This window comes from Mustela erminea, chromosome 16 (genome assembly GCF_009829155.1).
Source record: "Mustela erminea isolate mMusErm1 chromosome 16, mMusErm1.Pri, whole genome shotgun sequence".
NCBI lineage: Eukaryota > Metazoa > Chordata > Mammalia > Carnivora > Mustelidae > Mustela > Mustela erminea.
In genome coordinates this window covers 46,852,468-46,869,486 of record NC_045629.1, presented here as the reverse complement: position 1 = coordinate 46,869,486, position 17,019 = coordinate 46,852,468, and the positions used below count along the sequence as shown (strand labels likewise).

Here is a 17,019-nt window from a genome sequence, read left to right as displayed (position 1 = left end):
CACATCGGGCTCTCTGCTCAGCAGGGAGCCTGCTTCCTCCTCTCTCTCTGCCTGCCTCTCTGCCCACTCCAGCCCCCCGACCATCACCATTCTCCTCTCTGCTTCTGTGACACTGGAAAAAACCTATTTCTCTTAACCCAGAAGCTGGAGCACACCCATTGGTGAAAGCCAGGAAGTGTTCTCACTACAGTAAGAAAAGGGAAAAAGACACCCACTCTTTGCTTTCTGCCTACCTGTGCTGGCTGGGCATTTTACAATGATCAGCAATGACTTTTACAAGAAAGAAGTGATTGTGAAAATCCTGCCGCAGCTTTGAAAAATATGTAGAGTGTCAGGTTAAACAAAAAAGTGGCACACAGCTGCATGCCTACCTCTGTTGTGATTAAAAGCACGCACAAGGCGTACGCTGGAAATGAATGAGAGGCAGTAGGCAGGTGGTTTTGTTTTTTTTACTTTATTGTCATTATTGTTTGTGTAACAGGTTAAAAAATGAACTAAAAAAGAAAAGAGAAAGTGAGGGCTACTGGGAAGAAAGAGATTTGGTGTCTGGTGGGTAGCGCCCAGACCCGTGGCTGCAGTCTTCTTCCTTAAAGGAATCTTAAGACTCCCGGCAGAATGCTTTTGGCTCATCAGGAAGCTGGGAAAGCTTGGAAGTCCTTCTCTCTGCTCTGCATACTCAGATGTAGAGAAGCCAAATTAATAAATGAAATATTAATGGCTCTAATAAGGAGATGTTGATGGCATTTGGGAAAGTCTCTGGAAGGAGCAATTGATGAAGTAGGAGGGAACGGAGAAGGCCAGGCTTCAAACGCAGGTCAGCTCTGTCAGGTAAAGACAGCACGGCTGTCATGTCTGTTGTTGAGAATTAAGAAAACGGAGAGACCCGTCAAGAAAACATATAAAAATCCATGTAACTGAGCACTGCTGCACGGTATGATGGAGTGTGACTGGTATTCTATGGAAGGCAGCATATTTCAGTATATTTCAGAGGAACAGCAGCTGTTAACAAAGTCCCCTCTAGGTGATTTTCCTAGGCAGTTGGCAGAGTGGTATGTAAAGATTTATGTTCAGGAATATTCATCACAGCCTCATTTTTAATACCAAAAAAGAAAAAAAAAAGATGCAACCTTCACATGCAAAAATAGGGAATTGCCAAGATAAAGTATATATTGATGGAAAGGTATACTCCACAGCTAATGAAAATCATGCTTTAGAAGAATATTTAATGACATAGAAAATACTTAATGGCAATGGAAAATAGGTTCCTAAATAGTATATACTGTATGATTCATATATTACAATATATTCATACATAGAGATGGAAAAATAGCTGTAAAGAAATACTCCCAAATGTTAAAAATGATTTGGGGATGAGTGTTGAGATTACAGGGGATTTTCTTTTTTTTTTCCCAGGCTTTTCTGCATTTTTCCAAATTTTCTTAAAGGAACATGTAAACTTTTATAGCTTAAAATAATGAGGGGTTTTTTTTTAAGATTTTATTTACTTTTTTGACAGACAGAGATCACAAGCAGGCAGAGAGGCAGGCAGAGAGAGAGGGGGAAGCAGGCTCCCCCCTCTCAGAGAGCCTGATATTGGGGGGGGGGTCAATCCCAAGACCCTGAGATCATTGCCCAAGCTGAAGGCAGAGGCTTTAAACCACTGAGCCACCCAGGTGCCCCAAAATAATGAGTTTAAAGATTATTCATAATCCAAGTGCCTAGAGATAACCACTGATAGTGTCTGGATATAGTTTCTTCCAGCATTTTTCCTAGCCTCTTTTTCTGTATATAAAAAGAGAAGATACATAAACACTTTATATTCATATATATATATATATATATATGCATTTAAATTTTGTATTTTCACCTGTCCTCATTAACCACATGTCCACCTGAAACTAAAACGGAAATACTTGTCACCAGCCTTGAAGTAACTTGCAGAGTTACAATAAAGAGTGATTCATCAATTGATGACTATACATGCTTTGAAAATACAGTGATTAACTGTAGCAAACCGATAGCTGGTGTAGCTGTTGAATAAAGAAGTCTAGTTTTGTTTTTGTTTTACAGTTAAGTATAATTTAACATCAGATGGTAGTTGAATTAGATGACCTTGAAAGGCCTTTGCAATCCAGAGGTTGTGAGGCTAATGGAACAGTGTGTTCAACTCCTTCTCATTAATGATCCCTTTGGGAAACCTGGCTGTTCAGAACGCAAGACCGTACCCACATTGTGCTCTAATTTTAAGCAAAATTTTGAGGAGGAAACCAAGGTCCCTCAAAAGCTAACCTTACAAACTTAAACCATCAAATGACACACATCACAGTCCATATTTCAAATTCCTGGATTAGCTAAAGTATGACTATTGTCATAATCTGTAGAAAACATGTAAAACGATGAGGTCAAAGGACATTTTAAGATGAAGAGGGGCCTGGTTGGGAGGGCCTCTTTGTTCAGACTAGGGGTTTGTTTTTAGAATTTATCACCTGTTCTCCTCTGTTAATTATGACTTTTAATGGAAAGAAAATGCCTAACTTGGAAGTATGCCCTAGTACTCTTCAAATTAAAATATATTTTCATTTTTTTGAAATGGAGATGAGAGGCTTTCCCTTGTTAGCCATCAGCTGCTATTTTAACACACACACACACATATATATGCATATACATATATGTATGTGTATATGTGTACATATGTGTGTACATATATACGTGTGTGTGTGTGTGTGTGTGTGTGTGTATAATATTCAAAAGCTTAAAGGGATAAAGCCCAGATATATTATGACCTGGTAGAGCAACAGCACCAAAGATAATGTTTCTCCTTCTCATTGCCTTTGACTTACAGTTATTTGATTTCATGTAAAAATCATTTTTTTATTTTCTGTAGGTTTCAGCTAAGTTATGGAATTACATGCAACATTAAATGACCAAAAACAAAAAGAAAACACTATTTTCTTCCTACAGAGACATGGTGCTTCTAGAAAATGCTTCATTGCTTTCACATTATAAGCTTATCAAGTCACTTCATTGCTATTTGGAACCTATGAAAAATTTTTTCTCCTACAGATAGTTACCTCTTTAGCATAGAGAACAGATGTTGCTTATGTAAATCTTAGATTTATGGTTGACTCGGAGAAATGCATACTCAGCTCTGGCCCCTCTTCCTACCACCATCTTTGTCAAAAGAAAAAAAGTTGTTTTTTTCATGAAACTTCTAGACATTTATGAACAAAAAGGCTCATATGGAGACTCAGTACAACTCTTAGTAAACTCACCGAGTGAACTGACTTCCACGTTCCAGTTTTCTCATCTGTTTGGCTTTCAATTTTTTTCAGTATAGTTTAATAGTTATTTTCCCTTCCATGTCACAAGGACTGTCTGACTTTTCTTCTGTCCCCACTTCATTGTTTTCTACTCTCCCATCTCCTAGTAATTATAACCTCTGCGGCATCCTTTCAACAGTTGGGGCTGGAAAATAAGCATCTTGCTGCAAAGATAAAAAGCACCCCTTCGCACAGCCCATCTTTAGCTGATTTAAGCAAATTCAGGGTCCAGCGCGGCTTCTAGAGAGAGCTACCGGTCGTCTGGAGCCCCGTCCCACCACCGCCTCACACGAGCCTGCATTCCGAAAGCCTAACGGGGGTTATCGACTGCTCCACTGTGCGAACGGGAGGTAGTTCTGTGTCATTCTATCTCAACAATGTTTTTTTGTGTGTGTTTCTTGTTTTCTTTTTCAGCCTCGCTGACTGTTATTTCAGTAAAAGCCGTCTCGGGCATGATCACTTTTTCTGTGACGGAGAAAATGCAGCTAACTTACCCCATCTTCTATATCATGTTTATCATCATGATCGCGTCTTGTGTTTTCCAAGTCAAGTAAGTTAGCTTCTGAGAACTCACTCACCTTTCAACCTTCCAGGGCTTCTCTGAGCATTAATCTTTATTGGCGTCCATTGATAATTAACATGAAGTGTAACTGGTTTCTAAGGGTGCGGGGTCTACAGCTGATCCTCCGCCAGCATGCCCTGTTTTCTCCTTCATGCCCAATAAGAAGCTTTTACTGAGCCCTGCCTTCATGTCTTGTGAGTTCTAAAGTATGGCCGTAATCTAGTGAAGTGCACTTTGATACTTTCCTGATGCTCTTCTGCTTGTAATTAATATCCGTCATATGCAGGTTGTCATTAGCAATAAATCAGAGGGGCAGGTCCTCAGCCAGGATTTCATTCTAAATATAGGAAATGCATGAACCCTTCACCTTCATCTCTAGCTCAGGCTCATTAATTGCCCAGGGATGGACAAAACCAGACATTTGGCCGGGAGGGAAATCCTTTCCCCAGAACCCTGCATGCTTGGCCAGAATTTTCTTTGTACCCCTGGGATCGCGGAATGATTGTTTTATGTTTCTCTTGGGGCCTAATAGTGGTGACATGGAACTTTTGCGATTTCTGTTCTTCTCTCCCCCCACCTCCATCTGCTCTAGTCACTTCTCCTCCATTTCACATCGTGATTATGCCTTTGCCTGCAGAGGCTGTCTTTAGTCAGCCAGGAAGTTTTCCGTTTATCCCAAAATGCTATGCAAAAGCACTATCCTGGTACCAGGAAATCAGAGCCTACCCTCAGGAAGAAAGAGCTTCCCTCCATGGGCACCCACAGTCAAGTCTAACCTCCACGGGTCAGACCTGGGCAAGGACTGGGGAAACGCAGTGTTCGGTCACTGCTTCCTTTGTCATTTCCTTATGGGAATGAGTGTGTTTCTCATGCTTGACCCTTGCTACCTTGTTTCAGCTCCCTTCCTTCTTTTGAGTTCATCAGCAGAGCTAGAGTATCTCTTGAAGTTCCGTGACTAACATCGTTATCTTTCAACTGGTTGTATGAATTTCAGTGGCAGGCACACGGGAGGGTGCCCCGCACTCCCATCCCCCTTCTTCTAGTCCCTGCCCCTGCCCCGCTGGAGCTGCGGTGAACTCACTCCAACTGTAGGACTGGCCACTGGGCAAAATCGCCCGGGGCAGTGTTTATTCATAGATTTGTGCATATATGTAAGTGTGTGCACATGAGCACCTGTGTACACACATCCCCTCAGGTACACCTGGGCTCTATGCACAAACATTTTTTTTTTTCAACTGTGCTACAATAGGACCGAAGCGTTTTAGTTTGGGTTTTTTTTTTTCTTTTTTTAATTGTCCAGTTGGTGTCAGTGACAGGGCAGCATGACTTCCTGGTGGGGGCTGGAATCACACTGGTGGCCAGAGAGAGACGGCGAGCTCCCACATGTGCTCTGCAGCTGGAGCCCTGAGCATTGTTTTCGAAACGTTAAACATTCCCTCACTCCTCCATCTTCTTTCTTGGCACGTGGCATGTCAATGGATAGCTACACTATTCCCCAGATATGATATTTAACAGATTCTAGGGTCTATCCTCATGAATCAGCTCCAGTGTGATACTGGTCCAGCAGCTTGAACCGCTTCCAACTCAAACTTCTGTGGCCTCAGAATATGATTAATTGCTTTTCATTGTTACTGTTGTTGGTTTAAACAGACCATAAAACCTGACATCTGATCTCATCCATCAGACGCATATAAGCTATGACTGCTGATTGGAAATGCCCTTTTACTGCACTTCCTCTCCCTTTGTAGTTGTAGCTTAAGGACATGCGTTTCTTGATGTTATTGTTAACTTACTGCTGAGCGTTCCTTAAAGCCAGAGCTCCAGTCAGTGCCTTCTGCTCTAGGTTCCTGAGTCAAGCCACGAAGCTCTATGACACAACGATGGTGGTGCCGGTCAACCATCTTTTCTTTACGACCAGTGCCATTACTGCAGGTGAGCCTTGGTTTCCTACCCTTTGGTGACTCCACCCCCACACCAGGCGTCCATCAAGTTTCTCTCAGGGTAGACGACACACTCGAGGAATCTTCAGGTTTTAAGGAATTGTGTAGGCCGCGTCTCATCATCCTCCCCTCCGCCCAGGACCGAATTTCCTCCATGACGTCGTCTAGGACAGTCACTCTGCTTTGTGTGAAGGCTCCCCGGGGCTCTTTGTCTCCGGAGACAGCACAGTCCTCTTTTGGATCACTCTAATTATCTGGAGAGCTCAAATTATTGGGAAGTGTTTCCTTATCCTGGACTTGAAACTACCCTCCCTGTGAGTTTGAGACTCTCATCTTAGTTCTGCTTTCAGGAGTCTTCTCCTTGCCAGCCCTTCTGATAATCAAAGCAGCTGAAGGGTCCTCTCGTGTCTTCTCTCTGAACCAAACATCCCTATTCCCATGAACGCTTCCCTCCATGTCCCTCACTGCCCTGACCAGAGAGAGGGGTCCAAAACTGAATCTGGTGTTCCAGGGCAGGCCAGGCAGATGACAATAGAAACTGCCATCTTTGCAGCTCTGGCCTCTATTTTTCTACTATTATAGTTCTTTGGTATTTACTGACAATTTACTGACAATTGATATTACTGAATATATATATATATATATATATATATATATATATATATATATATATATATAGTGTTCTTAAAAAATCGTAAATTTGAAACTTGATCCAAATCAAAATACAGTAGATACCAGTATCTCACTCCTAAGTCTAGTACTTATGTAGCCTGGCTTATTGGATGTATTTACTACCTTCTCAGATTGGACGTTCATTTCCCAAAGCAAAATGTATGCATTTTGGAAGCAGTTAAGGATTAGGTCTCCTAATTGGCTCATCTTTCTTATTTCATGGCAGACAATGTGACTGCTAGTGGGCAGTTTTTTAAGAGTAATTGATGCCTTTCTTTTATTTCCTAAAATTGAAACTTAAAAGAAAGATCATATATCAAGACATCTGATTTTTTTTTTAGCATTTGAGCTTGTTGACAGAAGAAAGTAATAAAAGATTGCACATTTGTGTGCCCTAGAATTACTAGAAGAAAAAAAATAATAGGGCCAAAAAGAGTTACAGGCATGACAGACAGCCTAATAGTTAATATTAATGTTGTAAAGATGTGTAAAAAAATGTAGTTCCCTTGAAAAGAACATTTTGTAGGAGGACCAACAGGGTTGGAATGTCAATACTCAGCACACCAAGTAATTGATGAGTCAGGGAGGCTGGAACTTTCTGGGAGCAATCATTCATCTGCTGTTGCTGAAGTGTGGAACGGAGGTGAAGCTTCTTGACTAACTTTCCCTTTTTGCCCCCATTGAAAAGTCTAGCTTAAGATTAAAACTCAGTACCATATTTTGCCTGCAAACTAGTAGAGTTTCTGTTTCATTCTTTTTATTGCACTAACTGGTAGCCGCAAGCTGTCACAGGTGTACTCGTGGAGCTGGGCGGCACGGAGCTCCATTTCACAGTCTTTACCGAGAGTCCGAAAAATGTTTCTAGTCTCTGATCCTACAGCTTACCACCACCAACAACCCAAATAACCCAATCTAAAACTGGGCAAAGGACTTGAATAGACATTTCTCCAAAGAAGATGTACAAATGACCAATAAGCACATGAGAAGATGTTTGACATCCCTAACCACTAGGGAAACCTAAGTCAAAACCACAAGGTGATACCACCTTAACACCTATTAGGATGGCTACCAGCAAAACAAACAAAACAAAACAAAAACAACAAAATTAACAAGCACTGCCGAGGATGTGGAAAAATCTGGATTCTGCGCACTGTTGGGAGTGTAAAATGGAGTAGCCACTATGGAAAACACTAGGGCAGTTCTGCCAGACATTAAACACAGAATCACCATACAGTCCAGCAATCCCACTTCTGGGTGCATACCCCAAAAAATCAAAAGCAGGGACGTGAACAGGTATCGGTACACCAGGGTGGTAGCAGCATTATTTACAATAGCCAGAAGGTAGAAACAACTCAATTGTCCATCAGTAGATGAGTGGAAAAGGAAAATGTGATATGTCCTATGAGGAAATATGATTCAGCCTTAAAAAGGAAGGAAATTCTGGGGTGCCTGGGTGGTTCAGTGGGTTAAGTCTCTGCCTTCGGCTCAGGTCATGATCTTAGGATCCTGGGATCGAGCCCCGCATCAGGCGCTCTGCTCTGCAAGGGATTCTGCTTCCCCCTCTCTCTCTGCCTGCTGCTCTGCCTACTCTGCCTACTCTGTCAAATAAATAAATAAAATCTTAAAAAAAAAAAAAAAAAAAAGAAAAAAATTCTGACCCATGGCGACAACGCGGATGAACCTTGACGACATTATGCCAAGTGACATAAGCTGGTCACAAAAAGACCAGTGTTGTATGATTTCTCCTATATGAGGGATCTGGAGTAGTGAGACTTACAGAAGAGGGAAGCAGAGCGGTGATGGCCAGAGGCTGGAAAAGGGGCAAATGCAGAGCTGTCCATTAATGGGTATGGACTTCCACTGTGGCAAGGTGAGAAAGTTCTGGAGATAAGTTGCTCAACAGTGTGAATATACTTCACACAATGACTGCAAACTTAAAAATGGTTATGACGGTAAACTTCAGGCTATTTGTATTTTACTACAAACTTTTTAAAAGATTTTATTTATTTACTTGTCAGAGAGAGAGAGGGAGGAGGGGGGTCAGAGCAAGAGGGGGAAACAGGCCATCCCAGGACCCCGAGATCATGACCTGAGCAGAAAGCAGACACTTAACCAACTGAGCCACCCAGGTATCCCTTTACTACACATTTTTTTTTTTAAAGAGTCATTTCTACTCTTTACAAAAGAAATTCTTCTTTAAGCAGCAATAACAGAAAACAAATCCTAAAATACTGAGGAGGAAAAGAAATATGTACAAAGAAGTTTATTGCTACTTGACTAAAGCAAAAAAAATTCAAAGCAGCTTAAAATGCTCTTAGAGAAATGAATATTATGGTGCATCTGCTTAGAATAACATGGAAACGTTAAAATGATTACAAGGAAGTATGCCATAACATGGAAAAATGCTCTCAAAATGTTCATCCGCTCAACCAGTATTTCTTAGAACTGGACGTGGCTTCTTCCTGGACGAAGTTTATTCTCTAGGTGAGGAGGCAGGCTTGTGAGAGCACTCCTGGCCATAGGACTCTATCTTGTCCATCATGGCAGGCCCAGCACCTCACACAATAGCCGGCATGCAGGACTCAACAAATATTTGTTGGCTGATGAGCCAGGCTAACACCACACAAACACACACATGCACACACAAATTCAACTCCATGTGATACAACATTTAAAGATAACTTTATTTTTTTAATTGAAGATTTTACTTATTTTTTGTCAGAGAGATAGCAAGAGAAGGAACATAAGCAGAGGGAGTAGGAGAGGAAGAAGCAGGCTTCCTACTGAGCCAGGAGCCTGGTGCAGGACTTGAACCCAGGACCCTGGGATCATGACCTGAGCTGAAGGCAGACGCTTAATGACTGAGCCACCTAGGCATTCCTTAAAGATACCTTTGGAAAAGAATAACTCTCTGAAGGCTTTGGGACCTTAGACCAAGAGGTCATCATCAGGATCAACAAGGAGAGAAGACAAGTTTATCAGAGTAAATAACACATCCAGACTTTCCTTTCCCCAAAAGGGAAGACCAGAAGGAAGCAAAAGGAGAGGGTGTTGGCAGTGAGAAATGGAGCTGGAGAGAATGGCTCCCGTGTCCTCCGGGGTGTAAGTGTGCATGGAGCATTGCCAAGAGTGTCAGCCTGGGTGGCCAGCCGCTGAGCTGAAGGAGATGCTGTGTCCCAGGCCCCAGAGTCTGCCCAGACCCTCAGGTCAGGCCTGCTGACCCCTGGCCTAAAAGTGTAGGTGGGAAAGGTCGCTAGAGGTTTTGTTTTGTTTTTTGTTTGTTTGTTTGTTTGTTTTAAAGATTTATTTATTTATTTGATAGACAGAAATCACAAGGAGGCAGAGAGGCAGGCAGAGAGAGGAGGAAGCAGGCTCCTCTCTGCCCAGCAGAGAGCCCAATGTGGGACTCAATCCCAGGACCCTGGGATCATGACCTGAGCCGAAGGCAGAAGCTTTAACCCACTGAGCCACCCAGGCGTCCCGAGGTTTTTTTTTTTTTCTTTCTTGCCTGTTCTGGTGGGACAAATCCTAAACTGGATAGGTATTTTCTATTTCCAAAAGTTATGTCAACTCTGTTAATTTTAGAATAATAATACATCATATGAAGTCTACGAATCTGTGTTCTTTTTGAAATCACGAAAAATGTAAGTGTGGCATGCACATATTTTTAAACATAAACTACTGAACATGCATTTTAAGGGTAACTATCCTTAGAAAAAATAATACATGACCATAATTTGAAAAACCATGTAGCTAGTATATATGTATTCTTTCCCTAAAATCACATTTGTCTTTTATTCTTGTTACAGGTATCATATTTTATCAGGAGTTCCATGGTGCAGCTTTTCTAACTGTATTTATATATATTTTTGGGTAAGTAGATGTCTCATAGGTAAGGAATGTAAAATCCTATTACTTTTATGTGGGTTTTGGCATTCTACCTGAGGTATAGAAAATTGGAAGACAATATAAGAAACATTAGTTCCCTGAGCTCTTAAAAGAAACCTAGTTTTCATTTAAGATCCTCCACAGGACCCCATGTCTTTGACTTGGTAATTTGGGTCTCTCTCTGAGGCTTCTGAACCTGGGGATTTTCAATCCCAGCCATGGTCTAGAAAAATCCACCACTGGCTGTTGTAGCTACTCCATGATGTCTCTCTGCTAAATTAGACCTACCTCGCTCTTGGAAATTTCTAGGTTAGAACCCAGCCAGGAACCACGGATGCCTGTAGGATCCCCTAGAATAAATGTTAAGTCTAGGGCAGATTATTAGCTTTGGACCTAACAACTTCAGCTTGGAAGTATCCCTTTCTTGTGTCTGGGTGCCCATCTTCAACCCTTTCTAGAAATCTGGTAGGCATCGTCGCTGACATTCTTGCAAACAGAGAGCAGACCTTGGACAGACTATCGCCCATGTATCAGATCGTCTGCTGGATCTGACTGGCACTCCATTCATGCTTAGCTGCTTCTTGATCTCGTGTTCTGCATGGCCATTATGCAGACTCGAGCCCAGGCTATTTTCAGCATAGAAAACCATCTAGCTTGAAAATCCAATTTCATAAGATACTTGGGCAAGCCTAAACTTCTAGGATCTGGAAACTATGACTATTCTTATGGCCAAGGACAATTAAATTTCTTAGAAAATTAAAATATATATATATTTTTGCTCATGTTGCATGCCAGTAATGGGTCTGGGCATGCATGGATAGAAAATGAGACCTAGTGTCTACCCAAAGGGTTTAGAGCCGGAATTAGCCTCCAGATGGTAAAAACCTGGGGCAGAGATTTATTGGAAGCTGCCCAGGTCTTGGTTCTGGGGAAAAAATATAATTGGCTGAAGCAATTAAGACAAGTTCTAGAAGCTTACCATGAGAAACAGGAAAAACAAAACCAGTGGAATTTATGTCATCATGTAGACTATGGAGCTGGTATTTAACACCGCGGGTTGTTTCAGTGTTGTGTTCTTTATTAATATCACTCTTACAGGTGTTTTCTATCATTCCTCGGTGTGTTTTTGGTCACAAGAAATCGAGAAAAGGAGCATCTGCCACAGTCCTACATTGATTTTGGAAATATTCCGGGTAAAACTGTATATTCTTTAATTTATGATGGGAAACTTGATCCTTATAAATTAGTAGTTGCTGGCATTACTGGGGTGTTAAAATTAATATAAAACATAATTTTTATCCTCAAGAAAATGTCTTTTTAACGATGAAACCAGAGGCAACGTTTTAACCGTCAGTGTTAATAATCATTTATTTGAACGTCAGTTTTGCACAGACCACTGGGGATATAAAAGAACTGGCCCCATTTTCTTGATTTGGGGGATGTTGCAAATTTCTTTTTGTGCTTCCTTAAACTGAAAAAGGGTGGGGATAGGAGGAGGGAATGGCTACCAGGAGAGTCTTTGAAGGAACATCCCAGGAGAGGAGCTTAGACTGGTAAGGACCATCGTTTTGGGAAAGATTGCAGAAACCTGTGCACGGTGGGGCCGAAAGGGACGTCCTTCACGGTCACCTGAACACGGAGAGCTTCTCCCCCTCCACTTTGCCTTCTTCATCCCCATCCATTTCACACCCCCCATCTTTTCAGTCCTCCACTCTCCTTGGGAAATAACTTGCTGTTGTCATGTAGACGGCAGAAGTGTTGTTCAGAACAAAGCCAAGAGTTGGCTGTATCTTCACCTCCTCCCCAGCCTACTCAGTATGTCCAGTTTTGCTAGGCATTCGGGGCAACCTACGGGTTTCTAGACAGAAGTAATGATGATCTGACAGCTTCCTCTCCCATTCTGTTAGGTCCCCGACTTTGAAGCAAAAGCCATTAACGCCTCATCCCTACAACTGAGAAAACATGACCTAAGGAGCTCTGTGTTCTCTTCCCTCTTGGGCCCTCTTATCCCCTAAGAGCATTCCAGGCCAGAACTGGCTCTGGTGGCAAAGGTGGACATTGTGAGTGACTTGTGTGGTCAGAAGCTCTTGGGTAGAAAACACCATTTAACTCGATTTTCCAGTTCACAAAGCCCCATACACAGGATCAGCAGCAGCTTTTAGAAGCTGCTGTGGAAGTCTGCTTTTCTTTGTTGTTACACACATTAGACCCAACACGGAAAAGGGGAAAGGACCCTGGGAAGGAAGGTGTGGAGATGAGTGGACGCTTCACGTTCATCTCTTGACCGAGCCAGCCCAGTTTCCGTGCCCCGCAGAGGAGGCCCTGTGTGGGGGGAGCCCGCTGTCTCCTGTGGAGAGCATGTGGTCACCACAAGGGACACAGAGTTCCGGGGCCCTTTCTTCCTGATGTTGATCTCTTCTGTGTAGAGGGTAACGACAGAGCACTATAAAAAGGGACTAAAATGTGGCCTAGAGAGAGGAGAAACCATTATTAGACGTATTCCTTTCTAAGAGCACAAAAGATTTTTTTGTGTGTGACTGTTATCTCCACAGGGAAACAAATGTTGGACAAAATACAGCCAGATTCAAATGGCTTATCCTACGGAACCCTGCCTGATGGAAGTGACTCAACAAAGAGCCAAAGTGGAGAGAAGAAAGAGGTCTGAGCTGCTGAGAGGGATGCCACTGGCCTGTTATTCGATCCCACCTTTAAAAACCCTCCCCTTGTGTCCCAGCTAGGTCGCGCTGATGTGCACAAGCATCACCATCCCCGGGCCCTCGACCCCACCTCCGTCTGCACGGACAGCTGGGGCCTTCCTAAGCTTTGACAGTCTCATGTCTTCACAGAAGGGGATTTGAAGTGTTTCCACACTCTGGATGCCCCCCCTCGTGAACATCGACCCAGCTAGATCTTAATTAGAGCCTGGCTTCCTGAGCAGGACCGTCACACAAAAATGTGCGTTCACGATTTGGCTACAGAACGCGCACAGGCTGCTTTTCCCACACGACTTCGAGCGTCGGCTGCTTGGCTTTAAAGAGTCCCGTTCATCCTCCAACCTCGCTCCAGTACCACAGGTTTGAGAGGATCCGTTTCTCCTGCGACATCTTTTATGAGCCTTCGCCGTAAGGATCTCACCTTTCTAGTCCTGAGTTAGAATGGTGAATCATCTTTTTCTGAAAATGAGCCCTGTTCTAACTGCCCTTTGAAAATTAAGACTGTCTTTAAAATGAGAGTCTGTAAGTGGCCTTCCGTGATGTGTATATCTTGACTGGTGAACTTTTTCAAATGAAGAAGGGAACAGTTTAAGAATTAAGACCAGTTTTTCAAAAAATATAGAATGATGAGCATTTTCTTCAGCTACATGATCTGATCATACTTGAATTGAGACTGAAAACTTCATCTCCCATGCCGGTATTTCTGTGGGTCTTATGACTTACCTAGCAGGTTTATTGTATGTTTTAACTCTTGACGCAAGTCTCAGAAATTGTATTTAAGTTCTAAGTGTTATTTTCACGAGCACACCATTTCCTCCCCCAAGTTATTATCCCAAGCTTTATAAATTCTTCTCGGCAAGAGTACAGCTATGAGTAGAGAATTGGATTTTAGCCATTTAAGTCTGTAGATGTAGCCAGATGGCCCAACCTGCGTCTAGAGAGGAAGGCCATGTGCTCCTGGACCTGAATGGCTTTTCTTCTGTGACTGGTCACTTATCTACCAAGATTCATTTGCAGATAGAGTTCATAATCCTATATGTTAGTTATGATCTACTAATATATTTAAATGACAAGAAAAGAACTAGCCTTTACGGTAAACAACATCAAGTCAGAAGCCCTATCCTTAAAGACATGTCAAAAGCTTCCCCTCACTTCTGATGTGCCAGTCCAAGGCTCTTCCAACCAGCTGTCTTGCATTTGTGAAGGTTGTATAACTCAGAGCTATTGAGACTGTAATCTTAACTGCTTTGGGTCTTTGAGCGTTGTTCTTTGTCATAACCTATAGTGCTGGCCAAACTGAGCCACAAAGGCGAGATTTGAATCCATCGCCAATGTATGAATAATAACCTAGAGCCCATGTCTGGCTTTTGAACTCCACTATTGTGGAATGTATCCCCTAATTCAAATAAAGCAGTCCTATAATGTATGGCATGTTTTACTGAATTGGTCCAACATGTTGGCACCAGAAGGCTCTGCTAAGAAATGCGTCTGGTGTCTTAAACTGCAGATTTTTGATGACTCTCAAAACTGGTTTCAAAGATGGCAAAAATATTTAGACTAAAGAGTTTCACTTGAAGTAGGACTACACTTATAGCTACAGCACGTGGTTTTGAGCATTGTAGAATTTTGTGCAGACACAAGCGTGATGCCAATATTTTAGTAGTTGCCAACATTTGCATCTTTTAAAAAGTTTTGAGAAAAGACATCGACTTACGCACTTTTAAGCAATCCAGCAGTGTTTTAGAAGTCCAGGCAACATATAAAATACACTGAGACCTAATTTTACTTTCCATACTGTTTCTTCAAAGCAAGGTGAAGAGGAGTTTTAGTTGTACTAGCTCGTAAGATTTTTTAAATTACAAAGTGCATGACAACCACCAAAGCCAACCCCGTACTTCTCTTGGCATTGTGAATTGGGGACCTTTAGCCAATAACTTGACTCATTGGACTATTTGTCTAGACGAGGGGTCTGCAAAATTTTCCTGTAAAGACACACAGAATAAATATTTTTAGGTTTATTGGCCAGTGTTGCCTGTCACAACTACTCAACTCTGCCATTCTAGCATGAAAGCCAACACGGCCGATATGTAAACGAATGAGCATGGCTGTAGGCCAGTAAAGTTTTATTTACAAAAACAGGTGGTCAGCCCTAGGACTGTAGTGTGCCAATCCCTGATCTAGATTCCTTTGCTCTTGCCATGCAATTTTGTTCTTGCTCCTTGGGCATTCAGGAGTTGAAAAGGTGACACTTCATGATTCATGACAAACAAGGATGCTATGGGATTGTGGTGCTGTGTCTTGATATTTACATTAGGATCTTGTTGTTTACATAAGATACAGATGGAAGTGATGAGCTTGTTTCTCTTGTAAACAATAGTTCAGAGGTACCTGGGTGTCTCAGTCGGTTAGGTGTCTGCCTTTGGCTCTGGGCATGATCCCAGGGTCCTGGGATGGAGCCCCATGTCGGGCTCCCTGCTCAGCGGATGGGGAAGCCGCTTCTCCATCTTCTCCCTGCTCATGCTCTCTCTCAAACAAATAAATAAAATCTTTAAAAAAAAAAAAAAAAGCAGTGATTCTTTTCTGAGCACCCTTGCCTATATTGGAAGAGCTTTTCCAAGCCCACATTCCAAGTTGATAATAGCTTCGGAAGTGAGTACTAATGACCTCTCATTAAAGCAGAGGACTTTACTACCCAATTGTTTTCAGTTTAAGTGTTTGCTTATTCTATACCCATAATACTTTCACTACCAGAATCACTTGGAGAAAAAAAAAAAACACAATAAAAACTTCTCAAGCGGTGACTCAGAATGTATTTTTCAACACCCCCTTGCCACCCCCACAAGCTCCTGGAAATTCTGTTTCGTGGCAGAGAAAGACTGGGCAAGGACAGATTTCATAGATTATTGCAATTTCAGTGCTTTTGAAGAGTAATGGAGATGATGTGCAGGTCTGGCTCTGAAAGGAGCAGGTGTAATGGTGGACACGACTCAAAGGGGATTGAAACCCTGAGCCACATTCCTGAAAGCCAAGAACCCTCGTTACGCTCACTCCTCGTTTCCAAGCACACAGCTCATCCAGGAGTGTATACGCTCCGCCACACTCAAGGCTGCTTCATACTTGCCAATTTAATAATGATCTTGTGGACATAAATATAGCAGTTACTAAAATGAACCTTCCCAACACCCCTCCAGACTGCTTTACTTAAATTCCATGGCTAGTTATAGGGACAGTCCTTGCACCGGGCAACCACAATCGTCACACACGTGTCTGGCACTGGTGGCTATGAGTGCTTCCGTGAGGTTGCTAGATAAACACCACGCATTTTAAACTTTTCAAATAAGATCTCAGAATTGAACCTACCACGATTGTGTGGGAAGTTTAGGAGCTGTTTCTAATCGTTAGACTCATCAACAGTCTGCCTCTTATTATGGCCATCTTGAAATTTTAAAAAAAAGGAGAATTCCACACAAACATGGTTTCCATGCAAATATAGACCAGTCTTGGGCTATTAAACCTAGTGTTTTAGCAATTGTGGTAAGCGCAGGGAAAAGCCTTCCCACCCAGGAATTCTAGATCCTGTCTCCTTTCTTACCAGCCTCAGGGTACCACACAACACGCAGCCCTGTGCCAGGAGAGCAAATCAGTCACAGGAGCTATGTCCTGTCCAGAGAAACATTTTTTTAACATTTATTTTTATTTTTTATTTTTTGTGAGAAAGGGAAGAAACTCCTCCTTCGATGTTGGTCCTTATTGGGAGTTAATGAGTCCCAACCACAATGTAAAAGAAATATCAATTTCGATATCAAATAAATGTGGTGTTTCGGGATGCACCCAGCTGAGCTGAAAGCTGCCAACAGTTTCGTGGAGTTCTAGGCAAGATGCAAGATAGTCTCCGTGTTCCAGGAAAGAATCTCCTTCCCAGG

General features: G+C 42.3%; 1 protein-coding gene across 2 annotated transcripts in view; it reads left to right on the top strand.

The window, feature by feature from the left end:
• Positions 1 to 16,540, top strand: part of NIPAL2 (NIPA like domain containing 2) — a 74,663-nt gene extending 58,123 nt beyond the window's left edge. For both annotated transcript variants that reach the window (XM_032316221.1, XM_032316222.1), the window contains exons 7-11: positions 3,735 to 3,870; positions 5,726 to 5,814; positions 10,304 to 10,367; positions 11,481 to 11,575; positions 12,935 to 16,540. In XM_032316221.1, the coding sequence (XP_032172112.1) occupies positions 3,735 to 3,870; positions 5,726 to 5,814; positions 10,304 to 10,367; positions 11,481 to 11,575; positions 12,935 to 13,047 (497 nt within the window). In that variant the 3' untranslated portion in view covers positions 13,048 to 16,540. The remainder of the gene's footprint in view (positions 1 to 3,734; positions 3,871 to 5,725; positions 5,815 to 10,303; positions 10,368 to 11,480; positions 11,576 to 12,934) is intronic.
• Positions 16,541 to 17,019: the final 479 nt, after the last annotated feature.